At 54.7% G+C, this 22,404-nt stretch overlaps 2 protein-coding genes and 1 pseudogene across 3 annotated transcripts in view; 1 reads left to right on the top strand and 2 right to left on the bottom strand.

The window, feature by feature from the left end:
• Positions 1-22,404, top strand: part of LOC115484925 (zinc finger protein 208-like) — a 513,901-nt gene that overhangs the window by 303,080 nt on the left and 188,417 nt on the right.
• LOC115483959 (olfactory receptor 14I1-like) overlaps positions 1-22,404 on the bottom strand; it is a 205,102-nt pseudogene that overhangs the window by 168,021 nt on the left and 14,677 nt on the right.
• LOC115483858 (zinc finger protein 629-like) overlaps positions 5,824-22,404 on the bottom strand; it is a 229,171-nt gene continuing 212,590 nt past the window's right edge. The window contains exons 2-3 of one of the 2 annotated variants that reach the window (XM_050984161.1): positions 6,480-6,545; positions 5,824-6,326 (exon numbers count right to left, since the gene is read on the bottom strand). In XM_050984161.1, the coding sequence (XP_050840118.1) occupies positions 5,824-6,326; positions 6,480-6,545 (569 nt within the window). The remainder of the gene's footprint in view (positions 6,327-6,479; positions 6,546-22,404) is intronic. The other variant, XM_050984160.1, reaches the window with a different exon arrangement.

Raw genomic sequence — 22,404 nt, 5'->3', positions numbered from 1 at the left:
CAATAGCCCTTGGTCTTCCTGGGCCCTTCCCCCAGGTGGGACTTGGGCTCATTTGGTCCCTCAGGAGCTGGGCTGGGGCTCCAGAGGTGGCTGTGGAGCATTGCCTGTGCTGTGCCAGGGACTGGCAGACACTGCTGGGCTGGGATGGAGGCTCTGGGGGGATTGGGGTTCCAGGGCAGGGCAGGGCTGGGGTTCCAGGGCAGGGCAGGGCTGGACCTGCCCCTTCCTCTCCCCACACAAAATCTTTTGAGCCACAATCTCCTCCAGTCTCTCACAACAGGCAATGTTGGAGGTGAAATCCCATTTCTGGCATGGGCACCTGGATGACAAGGACAGTTCTTGGAAGGAAAGCACAGAGCCCCAGTGTTTAGAAGGCAGGTGAGAGCCTCAGTAGTACACGGCCAGCCAGACTTGTCAAGAATGGCAGATTTTGTCTGGGAGCAATCTTTGGATTTAGGGAATTTTAGAGGTGGAACCCCAATCTCAGCCATGGGCACCTGGAGAACGACGACTGTTCTTTCACACAGGAAGGAAAGCATGGAGCCTTCCCCAATGTTTTGGGGACAGATGGGAAGTGACCCTTGTGAAACCACTGCTAGATAGACTTGTCCTGGCAATATTGCTATGGGAACAATCCTAGGCTATAAGGAAATGTGGAGGTGAAATCCCAATTTTGGCCATGGGTGCCTGGAGGAAGACAGTTCTTTTCCATGACAAGGAAAGCATGGAGGCCCAATGTTTCAGTAGCAGATGAGAAGAGACTCCCAATGTGCCAAGGTCAGCTGGACCAGTCAGGCAGTCAATGAGAGGTGAAGCCAGACCTGTTCTGTGTTCCCTTGGTTTGATGGGGCCCCACAGTGTCACAATGGCCTTTGATTACAAGCAACCTGCAGTGTCACACTGGCCCTAGTTGATGGGGTCCCACATGTCACAGTGGCCCTCTGTTTCAATCCCCCAGTGTACAGTGGTCCCAAAGATTCCATGAGGCCTTGCAGTGTCACAATGGTCTCCGTGGTTCCCCAGGCCCTACAGTGACACGGTACTCCTCTGTTCCATGAGCTCTGCAATGTCACAATGGACCTTTGAACCCTGGGGGTTTGCAGTGTCACAATGGTCTTCTTTCGTGCCACAGTGTCACAATGGACCATTGATGACAGGAGGCCCCTCTGTGTCACCCTGGAGCTTTGGTTCCATGCAGCCCTGCAGTGTCACAAAGGCCTCTTGGTTTCACGAACCCCCACAGTATCACAATGTCCCTCTTGGTTCTGTGGAGACCTCCAGGGTCACAATGGTCTCACTGGTGCCATGAGGCTTCACAGTGTCACAATGCTTTGCTTATTCCATGGGCCTCGTAGTGTCACAATGGTCTCCTTGGTGCCATGGTGCCCCACAGTGTCACAATGGCCCCTTGGTTCCATGAGGCTGTGAAGTGTCTTAATGGTCTCTCCATGTTTCCTGAGGCCTTGCAATGTCACAATGGACCTTTGGCTCCATGGAGTCTCGCAGTGTCACAATGGCCCCTTGGTCCCATGACACCCCAAAGTGTCATAATGGTCTCCCAGTTCCATGAGTCCCCGCAGTGTCACAATGGACCCTTGGTTCGATGGGGCCTCTCAGTGTCACAATGATCCCTACATTCCATGGAGCCACACAGTATCAGTACAGCACCCTTGGTTCCATGAGGCCCAGAAATGTCACAGTGCTCTCCATGATTCCATGAGGCCCCACAGTGTCACACTGGTCCCTTGGTCTCACAGGGCCCCACAGTGTCACACTGGTCCCTTGGTCTCACAGGGCCCCACAGTGTCACACTGGTCCCTTGGTCTCACAGGGCCCCACAGTGTCACACTGGTCCCTTGGTTCCATGGCCCTGGGCTGCTGCATTCCCCCCTCCCCTTCTCAGCCCGCCCTGCCAGCTCAGAAATGCTGCTTGGGCCTGGGCCTTGGCCAGCAGCCCCTGGGCTCAGCTCCTCTCAGCTCATCACAAACACTGTCTGCTCCAGGCACTGCTGCTGCCCAAACAGCTCCTGCTTTCTCTACCAGCAGCCCTGGGAACTGGTTTTGTTCCCTCCGTGGCACAACATCCCTGTTCTCACAGTGCCAAAGAAAGCTGCTGGTGCCAAGTGTGGCCAGGATGAACCATGGCTGGGACTGCAGCCCCTCTCGTGGGGCCCTGCACACAGCGCTCCAAAAGGAGCCCTTGGAGCTCTCCTGGGCCAGCGACTCCCTCTGGGTGGGGCCTCTCCCAGCCGGGAACTCTCCCGTTTGCTGCACTCGGGGATCCTGAACAACCACAGAGCCTGGGCTGATCCCCCACTGCTCCAGGCTCAGCCCTTGGCCTGCTGGGGAGATGCCAAAGGATCCACAGGGAGCATTCCCTGCCCTCAGGGGAATTTCTCCCAGGTGCCTTGCACTGACTCTGTGTGTCTGTGTGCACACAGGAGTGCCTGTGCTGGGGAAATGGGGCAGAAATGCTGCTCTCTGAGGGGTCTGAGTGCCTTGGAGAGCTGAGTCAGTCAGGCCTGTAAGAAATGTTCAGTCATGAGGTATGAGCTAAGTTAAATGCTTCTGAGAGTTGTTCTTTTGCTAAGTTGTTACTTTTAATGGAAATTATTAGGTAAGTTAAACACTTTTAAGTGTTATTCTTCTGTTAAATTGCAAAGTCATAGGTTTTATGTTACGTTAAATACTGTTAGGTACTGGTATAGGCTAAATTGTGACATTTAAAATTCAGGTATAAATTAAGTCCTTTTAAGTTTGAGCTCTTTTAAGCTTTTATCTCTTTATTCCTTTTATCCTTACCCTCACTGTCCTTGTGTCACACACACACAGGGACAGCTCTCGATTCATTTCTGGTTTGATTGCCTGGATTCTGTTTGGTTTTGTTGTTGCTTTGTTTCCCTGGTGTGCCTGAAGTGTCCAGTCAGGAGCAGAGTGACTCTTGCCAAGGAACTTTGTGCTGCTGTCCCTTAATATTAAATCTGGTTTTTGCTGATCCCTTGCTGGAAATTATTTTCAGTGCTCTCCAGCCCTCGTTCATAACAGGGTGAAGGAGCCCTGGCCCAGGCTCTGGCCCTGGAGGACACGGGGACACTGCCGGGGGGTCCCTGTCCCCCTGTCCCACCCCCATGGCCCCGGCCCCCTGTCCCCGTGTCAGGCTCTGGGGTCGATCTCGTGGAACATCCTCTGGGGGAGGCTGCGGCACCGGGGGCGGGGGGACCCGGGGGGACAGGGGACCCTGCTGGGCACGAGCAGGGTTGGACTGCTCTGGGGGGGCTGTGAGGGGGGACAGGGCAGAGTGACCTCCCCAGTGACCTCACACAGCCCCTGTGATGCCACACAGCCTCCTGTGATGTCACACAACCATCTGTGATGTCACAGAGCCCCTGTGACGTCACACAGCCATCTGTGATGTCGCACAGCCCCTATGATGTCACAGGGCCTCTTGTGATGTCACACAGCCCCTGTGATGTCACAGAGCCCCTGTGACGTCACACAGTCATCTGTGACGTCACATAGCCCCTGTGATGTCATAGGGCCCCTTTGTGATGTCACACAGCCCCTGTGATGTCACACAGGAGCGCAGCCCAGCTCAGCAGCACAGACACAGCACAAAGACTTTAATCACCCTCTGGGGCTCTGCTGCTCTTTGCATCTGACCCAGTCCTTTAGAGAGTGCTCAAAGAACTTCTCAAGAATTCAAAGTGAGACTGAAACACTGAAGTTTCTTGTACTTTGAAGAGATCCCTGTCAGGGACACAACTGAGAAAGTGTCCCCAGGTTCCAGCTCGAGCAGAACACTGGAGGCAGTGATGGCAGCTGGGGACAAGCAAGGCAAAGGTGTCTCTGGTGCTGAGCACACCTGGATGTGTTTCAGGAATGCAAAGGGCCAAGGCCTCAGCCCAAGCCCCTGCCAAGGCAGATCCTGTCCCTCCCTCCTTGCTCAGGGCTCTTCCCGGGATGGGCACTGGCATGTGGGGATGGGCATGGTCCCCTGGGATGTCACCATGGAATGGCTGTGACTGCCTATGACCACACGGCTCTTTACCATCCCCAGAAAGCCCTGGGAGGTCTCCATGGAGGCCCTGACTCTGCCTGTGACATTCCAGCTCTTGAAAAGCCTGGAGACTCTTGGAAAGTCCCCATGGACCCCCTCTGAGGGCCTGTGACAAATCTGATCCTCAGCAGGCAGCCATCACCAGCCCCCTGTTGCTATGGTCAGTTTCCATGGCAACCATCACCAGCCCCCTGTTGCTATGGTCAGTTTCCATGGCAACCATCACCAGCCCCCTGTTGCTATGCTCAGTCCCTCAGCAGCTCCATGGAGACCCCATGCCAGGGGTGGTTGCCATGGACACCAGCTCAGGCTTGCAGCCAGAGCCCGTTGCCATGGCAACCATTGGTAGTCCCATCCCCAGCTCAAGGGATCCCAGAACCACAGAATTGGCTGAGTTGGGAGGGACCCATCAGGATCCTCGAGTCCAACTGCTGGCCCTGCACAGGACACCCCAACAATGCCAGCCTGGGCCTGGCAGCGCTGTCCAAACGCTGCTGGAGCTCAGAGAGCCCTGGAGCTGGGACCCTTCCCTGGGGAGCCTGGGCAGGGCCCCAGCAGCCTCTGGGGAAAAACCTTTCCCTGAGATCCAACCTAAGCCTGTCCTGACTCGGCTGCAGCCGTTCCCTCCAGTCCTGTCCCTGGGCACCAGAGGGAAGAGGTTCCCACAGCCTCAGCCAGGGACCCGCTCTCAAGGCTGTTGCCATGGCCACCAGGGCTGGGACCAGCTGGGATGCTCGGTTTCCATGGGCTGGGGTTCAGGAATGGGATTCCCCAATTTCCTGCTCCCGCTAAAACTGCGCTGCCCTCACTGCCCTCCCGCCTCCCATGGAAAGCAGAAAAGGCAAAGATCCCAGGCTGGAATAAGAACAATTTATTGGCAACAGAAACAAGATGAAGAATAAACAAGAACAGAAAAAATATTGATAACAGAAGGAATAGGTAAAACTATTTACAGGGAAAACTACAACATCAATGGCTGGCTCTTCCTGGCCATGGATTTCCCCCTTTCTGGAAAGGACACCCTTCTCCTCAGGGAGAGAGAGAGAGTCCCTTTCCTTTCCTCTGGCAATGACCTGAGGTGGGAGTGAATGTAATGACACAGCCATGGCCAGACCCTCATGTGCTTCAATCCCACATTATGTCATGGGCAGGGGCAGGAAAAGGTACAGGTGTCTTCCCAGCATGGGTCATGGGGAACATGGATAACCAGGGCTCTTCCCAACGTGGGACCTCCAATAGGGGATGAAGCTGCAGCAGTGCATGAAGAGCACTGCAGTGGGGGCACTCGCAGGGCTTCCCTTACCGGTGCCTCCGTTGGTGTCTGGTCAAGGCAGAGCTACAGGTGAAGGTCATCCCACAGTGGGGACACTCGTAGGGCCTCTCCCCGGTGTGGATGCGCCGGTGGGTGATGAGGTGGGAGTTGTGCTTGAAGCCCTTCCCACAGTCAGGGCAGCGGAAGGGCCTCTCATCCCTGTGGATCCGCTCGTGCTGGCGGAGATTGGAGCTGCTGTGAAACCTCTTCTGACATGTGGGGCACTCGTAGGGCCTCTCCCTGGTGTGGATGCGTTGGTGGGTGAGGAGGTTGGATCTGCAGCTGAAGCCCTTCCCACATTCCCCACACTCGTAGGCCCATTCCCGGGTGTGGATCATCTGGTGGCGGATCAGTTCGCTGCTCGTCCAGAAGCTCTTTCCACACTCCAAGCACTTGAAGGGCTTCTCTTCCACGAGGTTCTGCTGTGGGGATTTGTCCTCCCTGCTCTCCATCCTCAGCTCCTTCCCTGTCGGTGCATGACAAGATGGGAGTTCCGCCTGAAGCCCTGCCCGCAGTCCGGGCAGCGGAAGGGCCTCTCCTCTGTGTGCGTGCGCTGGTGCTGGAGGAGATCAGAGCTGGTGTGAAACCTCTTCCTGCACTGATCACACTCGTACGGCCGTTCCCCAGTGTGGGTCCTCTGGTGCCTGATCAGCTCAGAGTTCCACCTGAAGCTGTTCCCACACTCCCTACACGTGTGGGGCTTCTCCCCATCACAGACCTGCTCATGGAGCACCAGGTCCGAGCTCTGGCTCGATCTCTGGCCGCCTTCCCGGCCCAGGCTGGCTCTTTCCCCCTCAGATCCCTGTGATCTGCGTTTGCAGCCCCTCCTCGTGCGGCATCTCCGGGGCTTTTCCTCCCCGTTGGGTTCCTGCGCCGTGGAGCCGCTCAAAACGGCCTCTGCCACCATGTTCTGCCGCGGGGATTTGTCCTCCCTGCTCTCCATGCTCAGCTCCTGCTCTGGGGGAGGAAGGACAAGGACAGGATGGGATTTGCCTTCGTGCCACAAGCAAGGGGAAGGAGATCCCCCCAGGGCTGTCCTGCAGCCAGGGCTGTGCTGGGCTGGGAGATGGAGCAGGAGAGAGGGGAGAGGGGCACTGACTTTCTCCTCACCTGCCTCAGTGTCCTGGGGCACCTGCCTCTTCCTCACAGCCTCCCAGGGGTGGGCAATGGGAAATCCTGGTTTGGGGAAAACAAATGTTGAGATGTTTGTAGGAGCGTTAGGGGTAGGATGGCCAGGAGGGACAAAGACCAGAGATCTCTGCAGCCAGGTCCAATGAACTTGGGGTTCTTTGCAAAGGGCCTGGGCACAGGGGCCCTGCTGGGAGCTGCCAGCCACAGTTCAGAGCAGGCCCGAGAGAAGGGAGTGGGAGAGAGGATGAGAGCGTGAAAGAGGAAGAGGGCAAGAGCTGAAGAGAGTAAGGTTCCCGTTACAGCACAATAAATCTTCTGTGTTGAATATTCTATTTCTCACTCTCCAATCCAGTGCAAGATACAAATCCTATAGCATTTACATACACCCTATAGGAATCATTACATCACCATCCTGTGTTACATTTTAAACCCTGCAAACTCCTCTTTGGACCCCTTCTGCTGAGCTAGCAGGGTCTGCTCTGGCCCTTGGACCTGTCTGCAAGCAGAGGGAATTCTTTCATCACAAGGGGATTACCTTCCATTGTTTTCCAGCTGTTCAGTAACTAAGGTATCTCAAAGCTTGCTTTCATTTCAATCCTGCACATACTTCTTACATTCTCAAAATCTTTTGCCAGACAATCAGATTTACAAGGCTTTCCTGTTTCATCTTCCCCCACAAACGCTGAGTTTGAAGTCCCACTGCCCAAGTCTGTCTCTACAAGTCCCCGGCCATCTGGGCTCCAGATAAACCTCCCGAACACCAAGATTCAGCCCTGAAAAAGCCTCCCAGGAGTTCCTGGTCCTGATCCCTCCCCTCTGGTGTTCGGGGTTCCCCCCTGTCCCAGCTGCCGGGGTCACACTTGGGTTGGGGGTCCCCCTTCTCCTCAGTGCCCACCCTGCCCAGGCTGCGGGCAGGCCCAGCAATCCCAAAAGCTCCCCCCTCTCCGCTCTCCCCATTTCGGGATGCCGGGGCTGTTTGGGCTCCTGGGCTCCCTTCTCCCCTCACTCTCTGCTCTGGGCTGCAGCGGCTCCAAGGAGTCCCTCCCTGCTCGTCTCCAGCCTCTTGAGGGTCCCGACAATGGCGGCGCTCCCCCCTCTCTGGGTTTCCCCCTTTGGGCTCCTGGGGGACACAGGGCTCTGCTCCTCCAGGCTGCCTCTGCCGTCAGCCGCCACTGCCACTCCTCGAAGTCCCCCCCAAGGGGCCTTTTCCGCTCACCCTTGGACTTCTCCATTCTCCAAACATCCCCCGAAAAACCCAACCCAGGCACCCCCCGGGATATCTGGGCCAAGCTCCCCCTTCCCGCTCACCTGCGCCGTGCAGGGGGCGATGATCCCACAGGTGGGGGCAGCGATTTCAGGCAGGGCTCAAGCGCGTGGTTCCGCCTGCTCAGCCTTGATCCGCCTTTGTCCCTCCTCTTCCTCCCGCTCCTCCTCTTCCATTCCCTCTCCTGCTCCTCCTCTGTCTTATCCCCACCTCCTTTTCCTCCTTCCATCCCTCCCCTTCCATCCCTTCTCCTCCTCCTCTTCCCGAACCCCACCTCCTTCTCCTCCTTCTATCGCTGCTCTATCTCCGCCTTCATCCCTCCTCCTCCTCCCTAACCCCTCCTCCTTCTCCCCCTCCCTCCCTCCCCTTCCCTCCCTCTTCTTCCCTCCCTCCTCCTCCCCCAGCAGCCCCGACACCCTCGGTGCCCCGTTCCCGCAGCCCTCGCAGCCCGCGGCTGGAGCGGGGATGGAGCCAGGACAGGTCGGGATGGGCAGCGCGGGGCTCTCGGCTGCTCCCAGCCGCTGCGGGCGGGGGGAACCCGGCCCGGGCCAAAGGAGAGGCAAACTGGGAAAATGGGGGCTGCACATCCAAACTGGGCCTTGAGGAATTTTTCCTGCAGCAAGTTATTTTCCTGTCATGGTCCATCTGTGATTTTATTACTTATTAAAAGACCACTATAAACACAGTAAAGCACCTGGCAATGACTCTGCCTTATATTTGTAAACCTCAAAGGCTTCCAGGTCTTAACAAGAGGAAAAAACCCTTTGTCACCCTTTGGGGATATGAACATCTTTAGGGTTTGGACACATGCCAGGATACCCATGTAAGAGCTGGATGGACTGGAAAACCGACTTAGGTAACAGTATTTTTTGGTGAGAGGTAAATCCTGCTGCTGCCCCAGGAATTTCTTCTCATTTGAGAAGCATCAACAAAGTGTTGAAACACACAGACCTTGGGGGAGGCATCCGGGAGCAGCTTCCCCCTGGAAACAACCCCTGCCAGGCTCAACTGGAGAGAAATTCTCCAATAATATCCAACCATCAGCTTCTTTTTGGGTGGCATGAGGAGCAGCCATCAGCCCATTCCAGCACCGGAAATATTTCAATGCCCCGAAGAAGCAGTGCCTGCAGGGGAGAGACTCTTTGGCTCTGGGCTCTCTGTGGCACTTGCTGCTGCAAGGACATTCCCCTCTGGAGCCCACCCACAGCAGGCACACACTGCCCACAGGGGCTGGGCTGCAGAGGCACAGGCTGCGGGTGCTCCCCTCTGGCCAGCCCTGCTGGAAGTGGGCATGGGCAAGGCCAAGAGCCAGCCAAGTGCTGCTGCTGGAGGTGCTGGGAGCAGCCAGGGAGGCAGCAAATGGACAAATCTGAAGGTCTCTTCTGGCCTGGATGAATCCAGGATTCAGGAATTGCCCCAGGCCAGGTGCAGACTAGCTATCATCAAAAGCACACATCAGGTCCTGAAAGGACTGCTTGAGAAACAAAAACACGGGGGAGGATGGGCTGAGCCCACAACACAGAGTGCTGAAAGCAGTCTGTGTTATGAATCCTCTCTGGTTAGTGGGCAATCACAGTGAACCACCAGCATTAACATGACTCAGGTTTGCAGCAGGATTATGAATTGGTACAGCATCATCCAGAAGTTTGTTTTAAAAATCCTAGGACAGGGTTATGGGAAGGACCTGCAGATTTACTGATGTGGGGAAGGGGTTATGTTTGTGTCATTACAGACAAAGGACCCTGATGCATACCAGCAAAGTGGGTTCATCCCTGGCTTGAAAAGGACACTGATCCCTAATGCCACCAATGAACCTACAACCAGTGACACCTGAAAACATCCACTGCCCTCAGAACTGTAAATGCTTTGGTTGTCCTTGGGTGAGATTAGAATGTGTGGGGTGTGGAGCACACACATGGTGTGAGTTTGGGGGAGAGGCTTTCCAAGATGTGGGGTGTGCCAAGAATTCAATGCCTGGTGCTGTTATCCCAAGTGACAGGAAGAACAGGTAATTCCCCTGAAGCTGCTCAAGAAAATAAAGAAACTTGAAAAGCAGAACAGAAGAATCCTGACTGCTTCTTCAACTGCCGGGCTGGGAAAAAGAGACTTTCTTACACATCTCAGGGTCATCTCGACCACAGAGACTCCCAAGAGGCTGTGAAACACCTGCAGGGTGACCAACCACAGACACTGAGAAATGGAGGCAGAGAATGAGGGAACAAGACAAAGGCACCAATCAAGAAGTGTGATCTTAGTAGTTTGTAGAATCTGGAAAAGTGTGTGTGATGTAAACAATAAACAGCTTCTGCTTGGTCACATTGGTCAGTTGTTCAGGAGTCCTGGTTTACCCACAACAGGGGGTGACTGGAACCACACTGGGAGAGGCTGGAACCATCCTAGGGGTGAATGGTAACACCTGGGACCATGCTGGGATCACAGTGGGGTCATACTGGGAGTGACTGGGATCAAACTGGGATTGTACTGAATGTAACTGAGAGTGACTGGGACCATACTGGGGGCCAATGGCATTAGACTGAGAGTGACTGGGACCATACTGGGTGTGACTGGGAGTGACCTGGGCAGCCCTGTGAGGAACTGGGGCAACTGGACCAGCTGGGGCTCAGAGTTGTTCTCCTCCAGGGCTGCCCTGGGTCCTACTGCCACCTCCGACCCCACAGAGCCAAGGGACAGGGGACAGGGACAGGGGACAGCTGAGGGACAGGGCACAGCCAGGGAACACAGCCTGGCTGAGGGACACTGAGCTCCAGCACTTTGGGCTGTTGCCCTTGGGCTCCCAGCACAGGCCCAGGGGCAGAATCCCCTCCAGGAACTGCTGTTTGCTGTAAGCTTTGCTCTGGAACATTCCCCAGGGGCCTCTGCAGCGGCTGCAGCCCAGCCAGGTGCCCGGGGCCACCAAAGCCACCCCGGCAGTGCCCTCCTGCCCCGGGCAGGGCACAGAACAGCCAAGGAAAGGCTCGTGCTGGGCTCAGGGCAGGGACAGGGCACTCCCCTGGTGCTGCCACGGGCACAGCAGAGCAGGCCTGGGCAAAGGATTGGCATCCATGTCCCATGGAATCCCAGCAGGGATTACGTCTCATTGCACTGCTGGCATTGCATTGGTCATCAATTCAAATCATTTCCCCATGGAATTCTCATGTGAGATCCGGCCATGGAAATTCCATGGGAATTTCTGCATTCCCAAGTCTCCCATTCCTGAATCCCACACTCCGACAGGAACTCCCCTCCTCCTCCCACACCCACCTTTGTGCTCAGAGCCTCCCGATGTATATGTCTCCCAGGAGGTCCCATCCATGTCCCCCAGTCAAGGACTGGGGGACCCCCGGGCTGGGCTCCGACAGCGCCACTTCCAGGCACTGCAGGGAGTGCAGAACTGGGGAACACCAAGATTTGTAGAGCTGGGGGGCAGAAAGTGAGAGTTTTGGGATCCATGGCAGTCAACAGGCCAACGGAAAGGGGAGACATGAAGGGCTGGCAGAGCTGGGAAGGAGGTTCAGAGGCTCAGAGCAAAAGAAAGGGGGTGCAGGCACTGGGAGAGCTGGGATGGGGTGTCCAGGGAATCCTGTGCCCAGGAAAGGGGGTGCCGGGATTCCTCAGTGAGAAAAAGGAGGGGCTGGGGGCTGGGAAATGAAGGAATGGGGGTTGAGGGGTCCCAAGTCAGGGAAAAGGGTGGGGCAGGGGGCTGGGAGAGGCGGGGGCTGGGGAAAGGCTGAGTTGGTGCCGGATGAGGGGGTGCCTGGTTTGTGCTGTCAGATTTTACTGAATTTTATTTATTTCAGAGCCTGAGGGCACTTGAGGGGTCTCCATCCGTGTCACACTGGGGGCACTGAGAGGGACTGGGGGGGCCCTGTGACTCTCAACTCACAGAACAACAAAATAATTAAATAATTAATCACTTGGAAAGCCCCTGGGTGTGACAGGGATGGAATCTCTGGCTGCCCTGTGCTCCCAAGCCCAGGGGTTTGGGATTTGCATTTTTATCTCAAGTGCTACTTGAGAGAGCAAATAGTAGCTAAATAAGTTGCTAAAGTATCAGCCAAACTAACAACCAGCCAGATAAACAGCCAAATAATCAATCAGCGAAATTAAAAAACAAATTATCAGCCAAATTACGAGCTGTTAGAATTCATTTCTGCCCATTTTCCTTTGCCTGGTGCCCCCAGATGCTCCAGGTCCATCCCCTCTGCCTCTGGGGGGTCTGAGGGGGCCCGGGGGGTTCCCCTCCCTAAATTCACTTTTCATTTCTCTTCCCTCCCTTAATTAGGGGGGGTCCGATGGTCCCCCAGTTCAGGGGTGGGGACCCCCAGCAGCCCCCAGGTGTGACAAGGATAGGCACAGCCCCGGGGTGGGGGTTGGGGCTTTGTGATTTGTTCGTGTTTTCACCTCAAGTGACTCCTTGGGGGACTCAATATCAGCCAAAGCTTCCCACAACTTGTAACAGTTGATTTTTGTAAAATTGGATTTTTCTAAAATTGGATTTTTTTTTTCCCATCTGTTGTAAAATTTGATTTCTGTAAATTCTGATTTCCATTGCCTGGAGCCTGGGGGATGCTCAGGGGCTCTCTCTGGGCCCAGGGCTGCCTGGAGGGGCTCTGGGGATGCTCCCCTGTCCCTCTCACCCCGCAGGATCCTCGGTGGGGGTCTCCACCCTTCTCACCCTTGAAGGACACCGGGGGGGTCTCCGTCCTCCCGCCATTCACGGGGGTGGGGGTCTCTGGCCGTCTCTTTTGGGGTCTCCATTTCTGCATTTAGGGGCACCGGGGGTCTCAGCCCTCCTCACCTCACTCAGGTGGGACAGGTTTGTCTCTGGCTCTGGTCTCAGTCCTCTCCCATTGAGGAGATCCCGGTGGCCTTGGTCCTCCTCCGTTAAGGAGGGCCCGGTGGGCTTGGTCCTCCACCGTTAAGGAAGGGCCAATTGGTCTCGGTTGTCCCCCGTTAAGGAGGGCCCGGTTCAAGGTTCGGCTCCACCCCGGTCCCGTGCGGGGATGAACGGGGGGGGGTCAGATCATCTCCGTCCTCCCCCATTACCGGGAGGGGCCAGCTCGTCTCAGTTCGTGTTTAATTTAATGAGGGGGGAGAAGGGGGGTGGGGGTCTCCGCAGCCCCGCTGCTCCCCGGTTCCCGGGAACTGGGACTGTCTGCGCCCACTGTGGAGATAAGAGGGTGTCAGGTTATCTCCGGCCGCTTCCCGTTTCCGGGAGGGGGCCGGATCCTCCCCCCTCGTGCTTACCATGATGTGATGTGGGTGGGGGGTGGTCTCTGGAGCGGAGTGCCCGGTGGGGTCTCCGCACCCTTGCTGCTCCTCCGCTGTGGGGGGCCGGGACCGTCTTCCCCTGGGAGGGGGGTAGTGTGGGTGGGGTGTCAGATCATCTCCGTCCTCCATCCCTTACCGGGAGGGGGCGGATCGGCTCCGTTTGTGCTTACCGTAATGTGCGCGGGGTCGGTCTGTGGACCAGTGCTCATCGCCGCGATCCTCCGGTGTCCGGCCGCCCCGGTCCGGGGGGCTCTGGCCGTTCCAGTGTCCACCGCTGGGATCCTCCAGGCTCCGGCCACTGCAGCGTCCACCACTGGGATCCTCCGCTGTCCGGCTGCCCCGCTCCGGGGTCTCCGCCCGCTCCGGGGTCTCCGCCGCCGATCCTGATCCCGAACTCGGCCCCCTGCTCCCGCCACCTGCATTATATACCCAGCCTGAGCCACGCCCCCGCACAGAACAGCCAATGGGAATTGAGGATACAGCGTGGGGCCGGAGCAACCAACGGTCCACATTGTGAGCAAACAGAGGGGAGGCGTGACCAAAACGCAGCCGAGCGATCTGATTGGAGGGTTCCAAAGGGGCGTGGCCCAGGGGGCAGGTGTGAGGGCGGGATGGGGGCAGGGCCACGCTAAAATCGGGATTTTGGGAGCATTTCCTGCTTGTAATAAAAGATATTGTTATTTTTACACTTTCAGATCTTCATTTCTTCCCAGTGGAAATTGGAATTATTGGAAACTGGAATTTGTTTATGGGAAATTGGGATAACCGGAATCCTAAAGGAGGATTCCAGGACATTAAATTCAATTTTTAAATTTCTCTGACACCCGAGTGAGGACAGATTCCATTAATTCCATAAAATTCCATAAAATTCCAATAAATTCTTTACTTCTTTTTTCTACCTGTTGAGTCCCTTCTTGTTAGTAAAAAAGCATTATTTTTTCACTTTCATCTCTTCATTTCTTCCCAGTGGAAATTGGAATTGGGAAATTTGGATTATTGGAAATTGGAATTGGATCCTTGGAAATGGGGTTTATTGGAATCCTAATGGAGGGTAACTCACACCATCAAGTCCAATTTTCAATTCAATTTTCTCTGACACAAGGACGATGACAGACTCCATAAATTCCATGACGTCACAGCACCAGGAATGACGGAACTGAGGCTCTGTTGTGACATGGCAGGCGTTCCACACCTGGTGGCACCCAGGGCAGCGTCGTGACAACGGAACCTCATGGGACTGAGGGGTCCCAGGCCCACAGGGAGGGGTCTCTGGGGGTCCCAGCCCCATTTCTGGGGTGCCCGGGTTTATGGAGAGGGGTCTCTGGGTGTCCCATGCCCACAGGGAGGGGTCTCTGGGGATCCCAAGTCCATTTTTGGGGTGGTTGGGTTTATGGGGTGTGGGAGATCAGCATGGGTAAATATCGCAATGTCGCGGGCAAGCAGGGACCCTCCCCCTTTACCGTTACTTTACCGTTGGCCCCTGCTATAAAAGCCCCGACCCAACGGTTAATAAACACCTTTTACCGTCAACCACATTGGTGTGTGCGAGTATCTGGACCGAGTGGCAAAGGGGTTGCCACTGTACCGTTCCTGACCCGGGACACCATGCCTCAGGCGGGAGGCAACAGTGACCCTTCAGGTCCTGGTGTCACCAAGGGGGCATTATGGCACCTCAGGGCGTCATGGAATAAAGGGACCATTGGGATACTGTGAGGCCCCATGGAACCCAGGGAACATGGAACAGGTCTTGCTGGCTTGGCCACCCAGACGCCACCTGACAGGTCTGGCTTACCTTGGGATGTCAAGGGCTGCCTCTCATCAGCTCCTGGAGCACTGGGGCTTCGCACTGTCCTTGCTATGGAAAAGAACTGTCCCTCTTTTCAGATTCCCATTTCCAAACTTGGTACTCTCCCTAAAAAATTTTCTGTAGGCACGAGTGTCTCAGAACAAAACCTGCCATCTCTGGATGGCCTTTCCACTGGTGGTCACCTCTCATCTGCCCCTGAAACACTGGGGCTCTGTTCCTTCCTTCCTATGGAAAAGAACCAACCTTCTTGCCAAGGGACCATGGCAAATATTAAAATTTGGCCTCCAAAATTCCGTATATCCAAGGATTGCTCCCAGAAAAAAGTAGCCAAGACAAACAGGTCAGGCTGGCCCTGTCCTCTTGGTGATTTTCTTAGACTATGAGCAGAACGTTTTCATTTGGAAACACTTTGGAGAGGGCCCAGCGATCTCCCAAGGAGGGGTTTGAGGTCTCGGGCACATGACCACTCCACATGGACAAAGGAGCTCTGTGCTCTGTGCTGTTGTGATGGTTTTGCATCAAGGAAGTGATGTTCTAAGAGAAGCTGCTAGTAGTTTCCTCCTTCTCTGACAAAAAAAACCCAATCAGTAATTAGCTTTGAGAACTGACAATCTGTTAAACCACTCAGGAAACTGTACACAGCCCTGTGAAGACACACGGTAAAGATGACAAAGCCTGTGAGGGTCTCTTTCCCTTCTGGCTGGCACAGAGGTACCAAGGCTGACCCAGCCCCCGTCTCAGCCAGGGCAGCCCAGGCAGCTCCTGCCGTGGGGCCGGGCCCCTTCCCAGGGACCCCGCCAGGCCCCATCGGCTGCCGGGCAGGGCAGGGGAGGCCGCGGGGCCGAGGCCGGGCCGGGCCATGGCTGCAGTTCCAACATCTGGGCACTGCTGAGCCCTGCCCCGCCGCCAGCCCGGGCCGAGCCAGAATCCGCCGGGCCCCAGGAGCAGCCCTGGGCCGGGCCGGCTCGGCCAAGGTTCTGCCACCGCTGGGGTTCACCCACAACCCCCGGGCAGGGGGAGGAGAAGCCATCGGCCCCGGCCGTGCTGCTGCTGTCTTCTGGCCTGGCTGCTGAGATCCTGGCCCTGCCCCAGCACGGCCCATCCTGACACAGCCCCAGCACAGCCACTGCAGAAACCTCCATGGTAAAACAGCTCCTGCCCAAGGACCGAGCCCGGCCGGGGTCACAGAACCATCTGCAGGCCCTGGGTGAGATATGAACTCTGTCAGTGCTTCCATCCTCCCTCGAGTGAGAGAAAAGGACAAAGTGCAGGCACAAAGAGGAGCAACGTGAAGACACCGAGGTCAGTGAAGAGGAAGTTGAGTTCCAGATGGGAGGGATGAGGAGATGCCTTATCAGGGGGTTAAATCCTCTTGTAAAACTATGGAGAAGGATGTAATTGATACAACAGATTTTCTTTTTCCCTATAAAGCATTGAAAAGTATGGGGAGATGACTTTTTCAGCAAAGGCCTCAATACTAAAGTAAGCAAATGTTGAAGTAGCTGTGACGCCATGAGAAATTTGAACAGAGAAGGAGAGAAGAATGATGAGACCATGTCCCTCACAGGGAGAAGAAAACCTCTGTTCTCAGAGATGATGATTTCAGAAATAGATGAAGAGAAGCTTGCACTTGAACATCTCATTTTTAAACAACTACCCTATAAGTGTACATGGCCCATAAACACTGTGGGAACGGCTGTGAAAAATTAGAGGGACTTCATGATTGCACATTTTTCTGGGTGGCTGCTATTCATGGAAATTAAAATCCACAAGAGAACTGTTTTCTTATGGAGGAGTCTCCATAACATTACCAAGAAGAATCTCTCCCCATTAGAGATCAGAAGAAAGACTATTCAAGAGATACTAAACTGACAGAAAATTTTAGGTTCTGTCTCTTTACATTGTCAGTAAGAAAGAAAAGCTTCTATGATGAGAAGTGCTCTAAAAGTTTTCTGATTCTTGTGACTCTTCTTTTTAGTTACTATTAATAAACAATTCTTTACACTATTTTAAAGTTTTGAGACTACACTGCCTTTCTCCTAATCCTATCTCAGAGCAGGAAATGACAAAAGTACATTCTAGTGAATGCACTGGTAAGTAGCCAACACTAAACCCACCACACTAATTGATGCATTGGCCAAGAGATGTCAAAATTGCGAACCAAAACCATTACAGAAACATTCCTGATGAACTGCATGAGAGCAGAGAGAAAAACAAGGCAGAGCCATGGTTTTTCAGGACTTGCTTGATCCTAAGGAGCCTCACTGTGCATTTGGAGCTGAGCCCTGGAACCTCAGGGCCTGAGAGGAGATTGCACAAACCTTTTCAGGAGCCAAAATCGTAAGAAAACTCCAAAGTGTCTCAAAGCCTGAATGGATCCTACTAAGGTCCATCCCCTACACAGGCCCCTCATGGACTCCTTGGAAGAGAGAACTTGAAGCCAGGATGGCACAAGAGCCTCTCGGAGACACAGTGTAGAAAGGAAAATCTAAAGTACCTTAAAAACTTTGAGTATCTCAAAGCATTAATGAGCCCCACTGAGTGTCAGTACAAAGCTCTCAGGGGACTCATTAAAGCAGATAATTGGGGCCATGATTGCACAAAGCTCTCACACAGTCTGTATCCAAAGGGAAACACCAAGTACCTTAAAATAACTGAAGTACCTTGAAGCATTAATGAGCCCCACTGAGTGTTGTTACTGACAAAGCCTCTCCAGGGACTAATTACAGCAGATAATTGGAGGCCACCACTGCACAAACCTCTCAGAGTCTCCAAGGCAAAAGCCAAACCCAAAGTCCTTTGAAAAACCTGCAGTCCTGGGAGCACTGAGGAGCCCCCAGGGCCATTGCTGAGCAAGGCTCCCCAGGGACTCCTTCCAGCAGATCCTTGAGGCCACTGGGATGTGGGCTAGGGGGGGATGCTGAGGGCAGGACAAGGGGCTGACAGTGCCCAGCCTGGCTGGGGCTGTGCCAGGAGGCCCCAGTGCCTGAGGACAAGGTGTCTCCTCCCAGCCCTTGGTGGCACAGACCCTGCTGTGCCCCAGGGCACCAAGACTTGGCTTCTCTTTGTCCCCACCTGTCATCAGTGCCTGCAGTTCTCTGCTCTGCCTGGGGCCTGGGGCCACTTTCTCAGTGGTGTCCCTCAGTGGGACCCATTAAAAGTGAAAGAAACTTTGGAGTTGGATTCTGACTTGGAGTGCTGGAGAGGTTTCTTCAGCTCCCTCTCAGGGACTGATGTTCAGGGCCTGAGCACAAAGCCCCAGAGGCTCATTAAAGTCCTTGTGCTGTGTCTGTGCAGCTGCTGAGCTGGGCTGGGCTCCTGGCACAGAGGGTGATCCTTGTAACCAACAAAAGCTTCAAAAGAACATTTTTCTTGATGTGCAGATTTTCTCCCAGCCCAGCAGGGCTGGGGCACTGCCTGCAGCCACCCTGGGCACAGCACAGAGGCACAGAGAGCTTCAATCAGTCAGGGCTGGGAAGGTGCTGAGAAGCACCTGGGGCACAATCACTGCCAGCCCTTGGCACAGGAACCTCTGGCTGCAGGACATCGCAGCTGCAGCTCCTGGAGCCATCTCCTAAAGCTGGAACATCCCAATGCCTACAGACTCTGTGAGTACAATTCTGGGTATTTCTGGTGCAGGGGAGGTGAAATGCTCATGAAGCTCTGACATGCTGAGGGGTTCTGGTCAATCATAGAATATTTCCAAGGCAAGGATTTTGAAAAAAATGCAGAAATCTCCTAAGACTTTGTATTCAGTTTCCTACTAATGGGGAATGACAAGGAGGGGGAGATAATGATTAAAGGTTGATTATGAGTTTTGTCAAGTGCCTGAGACGCCCAAACTTACTTTTAGTGATCAGTAGGTCCACAGGAGATCCCTAATTTGCTTTCAGCCACTCTGCCCATGGACAGCAGCAGCATCACCTTTGCTGGAGCCATCAGGCTCAGTCTGAGCTGTCCTTTCTCCAAGCTGCAAACAGAACCTGCCCCCACCCAGTGCCAGGCAAACAGGCAGGGTTCTGTCAGGCCAAGGAGAGTGCACAGAGATTTGGGGTCTGTGAGTGCTGGCACAGAGAGATCAGGCACAGGGAAACACCTGCAGGAGGAAAATCTCCAGGAAGCAGAGAGAAGATCAGGGAAGGAAAGAAAACAAAGCCCAGAACTCCTGTGGCAGGGAGACTTTAGAGATCTCTACAGGATCCCCTCCAGTGCAGCCCCTCCCTCTGAACAAGCCCCCTCCCTCCTGTGCCCCAGCCAAGCCTCTGCCCTCAGGGCTGGGGCTCCAAGGTGTGCAGCCCCTCCTGTGCAGGCAGAGTTGCAGCAGAGCCGTGGGGCAGCTCTGCAGCTCCGGGCCCAGTTCTCTCTGCAGAGCACAGGGCTGGGAGCAGCTGCCCGGCGCTCAGGGCTCTGGCAGGGGGCACAGCTGGCTCAGGGTGATGCTGTCCCCAGTGCCTGGCTCTGGGCAATGCTGTCAGTGCAGCCTGGGAAGGAGCTGCATCTCCTCTACTCCAATGCCATCATAAGGACACTTGGAAGTCTCCCTCAGATTTCAGTCTAAGCCGGGAGCTTCAACCCTGGGTGCAAACTTATCCTACGGTATCTCTGAGTTATAAGGTTGATGGGGAGAGGCAGAGGAGTTATGACACTTAAAATACTGCTGGGTTGGTGAAATGATCAAAGTAAGTCCTTGGGTATAGATGTGGAGCTGGGCTTTGGGTGATCCATCTGCTCTCGGCTGTACCTGGGGTTTTTTAGGGAAAACGTGGGAATGTGAACATTCTCTCTTTGTGAAAACTAAAAGCCCAGAAAAACTGAAAACAGAATGAAGTGACAGACCATTGGCCCACTGTGTACACTCAGGGCAGATCTTGCATCAGGGAACTCTGTTCTACCAGAGAGCAGCAGAAATTATGAGGGTTTCTGATATCCAGTAACAGAGGGAGAGACATGGGGGAAGATTAAAAAGAAAACCTCAGAACTCTAAAACACAGAAGTGTATCCAACTGTGTTACAGAGGAGGGGGAATGGGAATTGGCTTTGATTTTGATTACAGGTATCACCTCTAACTCTTCCTTGTCGTTTTTCCCATGAACAGGTCCCCAAGTGCAGCCTCAGCAAATGTCCAACAGCAGCTCCATCAGGCACTTCCTCCTGCTGGCATTGGCAGACACGCGGCAGCTGCAGCTCCTGCACTTCTGCCTCTTGCTGGCCATCTCCCTGGCTGCCCTCCTGGGCAACGGCCTCATCATCAGCGCCGTAGCCTGCGGCCACCACCTGCACACGCCCATGTTCTTCTTCCTGCTCAACCTGGCCCTCGCTGACCTGGGCTCCATCTGCACCACTGTCCCCAAAGCCATGCACAATTCCCTCTAGGACACCAGGACCATCTCCTACAAAGGATGTGCTGCACAGCTATTTATATTTCTGTTCTTCATCTCAGCAGAATATTTCCTCCTGACCATCATGTGCTACGACCGCTACGTGTCCATCTGCAAACCCCTGCACTACGGGACCCTCCTGGGCAGCAGAGCTTGTGCCCACATGGCAGCAGCTGCCTGGGCCAGTGCCTTTCTCCATGCTCTCATGCACACGGCCAACACATTTTCCCTGTCCATTGTGGCATGGCAATGTCCTGGGCAAGTTCTTCTGTGAAATCCCCCAGATCCTCAAGCTCTCCTGCTCACACTCCAGTCTCAGGGAACTTGGGCTCCTTGTGGTGAGTCTTTGGTATTTGGTTGTTTTGTGTTCATTGTTTTCTCCTATGTGCAGATCTTCAGGGCTGTACTGAGGATCCCTTCAGAGCAGGGACAGCACTAAGCCTTTTCCACCTGCCTCCTTCCCCTGGCTGTGCCTCTGTTTATCAGTTCTGCAGTGTTTCCCTCTTGTTGCAGGCTCCCAGCCAGGTAATAATTAGCACTGACTCCATGATTGCAGAGCGCTGATCAATCGCTTTATTCTACTGTATCATATCATACTTTACTGTACTTATTAACAAACTCATCTCCTTAAAGACAGTCTGATACAGCTTTGAACTAATTGATCAATCAATGCAAACACCACCCATTTCCCAGCAGAGCTGTCAGCAAAGGAAGGGGCCAGCCAGGTGGGGCAGCCATGGGATGAGCACAGCCTGCAGGGACAGAGGCCAGGGCAGGGACACCGTAGGACAGCCTGGGCTGCACAGGGCACAGGGATGGGCAGCAGCTGCCAGGCCCTGACAGAGCCAACTTGGGCAGCACTTTGGCCATGGCTGCTGGCCCTGGGCCTGAGGCCACGAGGGGACAAGTGACCCTTGCAGCCCTGGGGCCTCATTGCCTCCTTGTCCCTGCTCAGCAGCCTGGCAGGGGCCGCCCCATGGTCCTGCCCTTGGCATTGCCCATCCCCACATCCCAGTGCCCATCCCAGGAAGAGCCCTGAGCAAGGAGGGAGGGACAGGATCTGCCTTGGCAGGGGCTGGGGCTCAGGCCTTGGCCCTTTGCATTCCTGAAACACATCCAGGTGTGCTCAGCACCAGAGACACCTTGGCCTTGCTTGTCCCCAGCTGTCATCACTGCCTCCAGTGTTCTGCTCTACCTGGAAACTGGGGACACTTTCTCAGTTGTGTCCCTGACAGGGATCTCTTCAAAGTACAAGGAACTTCAGTGTTTCAGTCTCTTTTTTAATTCTTGAGAAGTTCTTTGAGCACACTCAGAGGGACTGGGTCAGAAGCAAAGAGCAGCAGAGCCCCAGAGGGTGATTAAAGTCCTTGTGCTGTGTCTGTGCTGCTGGGCTGGGCCCCTGTGTGACATCACATGGGCTGTGTGACATCACAGGGGCTCTGTGACATAACAGGAACTGTGACATCACAGGAGCTCCGTGACATCACAGGGACTCTGTGACGTCACAGGAGCTGTGTGACATCACAAGGGGCCCTGTGACATCACAGGGGCTCTGTGACATCAGATAGCTGTGTGACATCACAGGAGCTCTGTGACAACACAGGGGCTGTGTGACATCACAGGGGCTGTGTGAGGGCCCTCTGCCCTGTCCCCCCTCACAGTCCCCCCAGAGCAGTCCAACCCTGCTCGTGCCCAGCAGGGTCCCCTGTCCCCCTGGGTCCCCCCACCCCCGGTGCCGCAGCCTCCCCCAGAGGATGTTCCATGAGATCGACCCCAGAGCCTGACACGGGGACGGGGGGCCGGGGCCATGGGGGTGGAACAGGGGGACAGGGACCCCCCAGCAGCATCCCCGTGTCCCCAAGGGCCAGAGCCTGGGCCAGGGCTCCTTCACCCTGTTATAGATACATGTTATAATATTGGCTTTTAGCAAATATTAAATGGATTTTATGTGTGTGATGTTAAAGTAACTTTGTTCTAAAGATATAGTTTTTATTTCTGTTGTTAATTGAGCTTAGACATTGTAGTGAAATAGCTGATAGAAGCATGCTTATGTTAAAATGCCTGCTGGGATGGGATAACATCCAATGCACACAGGATGAGGACACCTGTACAGATCTGCCAACTATCAGCACTCCCTGTCTGAAGGCAGAGTGGACCAAGGCCCAAAAACTGGAGGTGATAAAG

Source organism: Serinus canaria, chromosome 25 (assembly GCF_022539315.1).
Source record: "Serinus canaria isolate serCan28SL12 chromosome 25, serCan2020, whole genome shotgun sequence".
Taxonomy (NCBI): domain Eukaryota; kingdom Metazoa; phylum Chordata; class Aves; order Passeriformes; family Fringillidae; genus Serinus; species Serinus canaria.
Note: the sequence above shows the minus strand (reverse complement) of the source record. Positions and strands in the feature narration are given on the sequence as shown.